This window comes from Notothenia coriiceps, unplaced genomic scaffold, assembly GCF_000735185.1.
Source record: "Notothenia coriiceps isolate Sejong01 unplaced genomic scaffold, NC01 NC01_scaffold00024668, whole genome shotgun sequence".
NCBI lineage: Eukaryota > Metazoa > Chordata > Actinopteri > Perciformes > Nototheniidae > Notothenia > Notothenia coriiceps.
In genome coordinates, this window is record NW_011357369.1 from 3,657,729 (window position 1) to 3,662,622 (window position 4,894).

At 38.8% G+C, this 4,894-nt stretch overlaps 1 protein-coding gene across 1 annotated transcript in view; it reads left to right on the plus strand.

The window, feature by feature from the left end:
- The window catches only part of LOC104955690 (serine/threonine-protein phosphatase 2A 56 kDa regulatory subunit gamma isoform-like), a 31,542-nt gene extending 27,669 nt beyond the window's left edge, over positions 1 to 3,873 (plus strand). Inside the window, exon 10 of the mRNA XM_010783077.1 lies at positions 3,864 to 3,873. Coding sequence (XP_010781379.1) covers positions 3,864 to 3,873 — 10 coding nt within the window. The remainder of the gene's footprint in view (positions 1 to 3,863) is intronic.
- Positions 3,874 to 4,894: the final 1,021 nt, after the last annotated feature.

The following is a 4,894-nucleotide window of genomic DNA, read 5'->3' on the forward strand; positions in this document are numbered from 1 at the left end:
AAGCATCGTCTGGGCATCCAAACACCATCAGCAATGCCACAGGCTGATTGCCTCCATGCCACGCCGCATTGATGCAGTAATACCGTGCAAAAGGATTCCCAACCAAGTCTCGAGTGCATTAATGACATTTTCAATGTTTGATTGTAGTTTTGCGTTATAAAATCTTTTTTTTAATACTACTTGGTCTGAGGAACTATCTAATTTTTTTGAGATAGGACTTTTTGAGTTTTCCTAAGCTGTCATGCCAATAATGCAGCAATATTAAAATAATAAAACGGCCTTTGCAATATTTTCAGTTGATTTGTAATGAATCCAGAATGTATGACCATCCTTTTGTTTTTTTAATTGCATTACAGAAAATAAAGAACTTTATCACCAAATATCTAATTTTCTGAGACCAGTCCTGTATATGCCACTTCTCAAACAACTTCTGTAGTGTAATAAAAAGTCCTTATTTTTAACTTGTATGCTTCTTCTTCCTCCCGCACACATGAAATATTGCTCGAGAGTTGCTAAAAATGTTCTGTCCATGTGATGATTCACTTTTAGGCCACCTCTGAGTGGACAGGAGAGTCAATATACAGATTTTTAATTGCTGCTTCGGGGGTTTTTAACCCACTGGAAATAAAGTTAGGTGGTATTCGCTCCTGTGCTGATCCCACGTCAGAGGTGTGGGAGACATCTGCGTCATGCAGCCCGGCCGCATGTACCCAGCACTGAGGCCTCCTGAGTGGCAGGAGGAATCGGGAGAGAGAGAGCGCCATTTAAGACAATCGGGCCAGTCGTTATTATGACTTACTATCTCATTTGAATAATCCAACTATATTATTGTTATAACCAAATGGTTTCTCTCTTGTGTTACTCTCGTGTGGGGGGCCTTTTCCAGAATTCCCTGCAAAGGCTTTTGCCCATCATCAAAACTCGACTTTCAGGTTTCAGCAAGTCTGACTGTTTCATCATTGCTTAGGAATGACTCTTTAACCAGGTCTCCTGTCTGGTGGTGGCGCATCCATACGTCTCTTCAGTAGTTCTCGTTTAATCTTCATTGTGAATCTAGTTTAACGAAGCGCAAAAATAATGACCAATGTACCGATATTTTGACAAAGTTAGTCCATATTATGAAGACTATTTCAGACGCAGTCAAAATGATGACCATGACTCACGTTCTGATAATCAAATCAAACAAACTTTATTTGTATAATTCCTATATTAAAAAACACGTTTCTGTCTAGGTGGGCTTCACAGATTAAAAACAAACAATAACATTGTATATGATGGAGTTACAGGAAAATGAGAAGGAAAGATAGTGTGTGGAATACAAATAGAAATAAAAATAAAATAAAATAAGAGACAACAAAAGACAATACAAATACATAAAACATTCAAATTAATTACCATCAAAATAAAATAAAATAGCTACAGCTCTAACCCTAGGCTTTGCTAAAAATGTAGGCCTTCAACGCACTCTGATAATAATGAGATATTAAGTTCTGATAATGTCTCATGTATTTCTTCCTCTTGGTGGCGGATATGGAAAAGAGTGAGTTTGGAGCGTGGGGGTTACTGTACGTCTAGCTCTACTATGATCTTGACTGGCATCTTATGGCATTTATCTGATATAGTAGATACTTCCCAGTGTGAAATTGGTTCAGTTTTCAAACACACTCTATGATTCTCAAAGATAGAATACTGAAGGTGTAGTCTATCAGTCAGGGTCAGAATAAGGAGCGAGTGTGAGCCTTTCTTTAATTTGATCGATGCTTCGTTTTGGAGAGCAGCACCAAGTGACATCTGCAACAGCCAGATCTTCTGATAAAATGATCTCATAGCAACCAAATTGCCATGGCAACCTGGATACAGATGCCATGCTGAGGTGATATGCAGAGTGACTGGCTGCCAGACTGACACTTTTTCCAAAAGAAAAAAAAAAAGAATGATTCATCTAGTTTCCATCCCTAAATTATTGTCTATGTACCTCCCACCATTTCCGGCCTTTTCCTCTCAAGCTAATTACTTAAAGTGTTCCGAAAGCAGCCTCCTCTCACCTTGATGGATGCTGCTCTTAAGTAAAGATCCATGAGGTTTGTGAAAGTTCTAAAAGAGATGAATTGCAATTTATTACTTATATGTTCAAACATTAATTAGGTAAAAATACATATTGTCACTTGATTTCTTTATGAATTATTCCATTATGGTTTCCCAGATTAAAAATAAATACATTGGAGAGTCACTATGGAAAGTATGGAATACTAACATCCAGGAACTCTTTATATTATACATATGAGTATTGACTTAAGACAGATGTAAATATGAACCTGTCTTACAAATGCATGAATGTGAAATGAGTCCAGAACTGAACATTGCCCATGTGCTTTTCAAACATTAGTTTAAACGTATATGAACTCATATCAAACTCAAATACCAGTCAAACCCCCACTGGAAATGACTCCTAGGATTCTTTCCATATTATTATTGCTTATGCTGTGTGCACAGTTTGAGAAAGTATGATTGTGTAGTCCATTCTATTTATTATTAGAACAGGCATTGTCCGTTTATTGCTATATGGACTTCCCTTAGGAATTAATATCCACACGGCTCAGACTTGATTATATTAAAAGGCCATGGAGTTCAGTGCAGCTGGGAGGCTCACTGTTTGCATTAACACACACATTCCTGCTGCCAGTCTTTCACCAAATCTGCTGTGATAAAGCTGGAAGGTTTCCCTGAGGGTCATTGAGTATCTTAAATTGTAAAGTGTGTTAGACGTGTCTCTCCGCACAGAAACACTGTCCCATGGTCACAAACCTTGTTTTCTCCATCATATGACTTCAAGGGCTCGCAGTGGAATGGAATGGAGAGTCACGGGGTTAGATGAAGAGATATAATTTCTAGAAGGCATTTCATGTCCTGTCGAGATGTACCTTTTCTCAAACAGCATTACAATCATTTCATGTCATTTCGTAGACAGTACACACTAAAAGGGCTTGGGAGTATTTCTAACATTTGTCAGGTCAGCGGTCTGATTGGGGGGTGTTGAATTGGTAGAATTGAAAAATAACTTGTGCTTTGTAAGTGTAGAAGCCCTTAAACTTACAAAGTGATAGATTTAGTTTTATTACAATTTAGGTTTGTACTAGTTTATATTTATTTTGTATGGGTAATGGTTTGTATTATAATATATTACTGTGGGATCGCAATGAGTTGGTGTGTATGGGTCACATGGATATGGGCTGCACTCATAGGAATTATAATCACCTCTTCACCTGGATGAGGTGTGTGTGTGTGTGTGTGTGTGTGTGGAAGAGAGGGTGAGAGAGGGTCGCTGTACTTTTTTGCAAACTTTACGATTGCTTTGAATATTAATATGATTTTGCTGTTTACGTTGTACTTTAGTCGATCATGTAATTTTTCATTAAATTACACATTTTTTACTGCATTTTTTAACTCAGCAATTCATTTTATGATAGCGCGTCAGACCATTGTACCCAGGCCCGACCTCAGCCTCCCAGGGACTCTGTTTATTTCCCGGAAAGCACTACAGTAAGTGTTCAAACTAATGAGGGGGTGGAGTCCTTAGTGGAAAACAACAAATATCCAGAATAAATGCATACGTAATCAACAGCCGACAGAAAGTACTGAAGTAATGCTATCAAGTCTACTGTTGAAAAATATCGCCATATATCGATTAATACGAATGATTATGTCAAGCAACATGTGTACCTCCATAAAGCCAAATAAACGCCATTCTTCACAAACATCTCAGTTCTAAGTAACAGAATAACTTGTAATTGTTTTAGGTTATGTTATACCTTCACCACCCCTTGTGTTCTCTCAGTTCTCACCCCTTTGCTCCTTTTACACAGGGGCTCCTGATCTGTGGTGGTCTGCGCTCGGCCCTTCCCTCAGGTGATCCTGATCTGACATGATTGCCTGTACATAAGGAAGGCTGGAGGAGAAGGGAGGTATCTGTCTCTTTCTTGTTTTGCTGCAGTGTCCTGGTGTTTTGGTGTTCGTGTAGATATTACACTCAGCTGGAGGGTCCATGTTGAAGCTCTGTGCTCTAGACTTCATTGTATGAGTTCACTCATCATTTTAACCCATCCATTATTTTTTGTTGTCTTTTTAAGGACGGAGGATCTGGTAGTTCAGTTTTCACGGCTTGCTTTCTTAGTTTAGTTTATGCACTGTTTCTCTTAAGTTTCCGGGGGGCTCTGGTCCGAAGGCTTCCTAATTGTTTGGTTATTTTTTGCCATTCCTCTAGGCTAGTTTGATTTAGTTCTTTATGTTTTCTTTCAATGTTTTACAAATACAATTATTTAGTATATCATTTTTTGGGGTTTGGCTTCTCAAATATATGTGGCGGGTGATAAGCTGAGCCATGACGGGCCGTAACAGGTTAACTATGGAAGTGGAATAACTGTCACGATCTGTCTGTGTTTTGTTTTGTCTTGTCTTTTTCTGTCTTTCGTTTTATTTTTGAAAAGTGTTCACCCCCTGTCTTGCCTGTTGCTTTCTGTCTGTGTTCCCTCCTGTCTGATTACCCGATTGTGTTCACCTTGTGCCCCTGTGTTTTCTCCTCCCTCCTCACCTGTCTCTTGTTTCTTTGATTAGCCTTGTGTGTATTTAAGTTCTGGTTTTTCTGTCTGTCATTGTTAGATCCTTGTTTGTCTATGACTGTGTTCACGGGGTAGTGTCCTTTTTTGTCAATTTAACCTTGGAATAAAGGTTTTTTTCTGTGAAATCTGTATTTTGGTCCTGCCTGCTTCACTCAACCCTGACATAAGGAACTAACCAAAGATGGGCCCAGAAGATCCATTTGAGGTGGATTTACTTAATTTGACCTTTTCATTGGCTTGCTGCTATGGTAGGTGGAGGGGAGTGTCCAGGGTTCAGC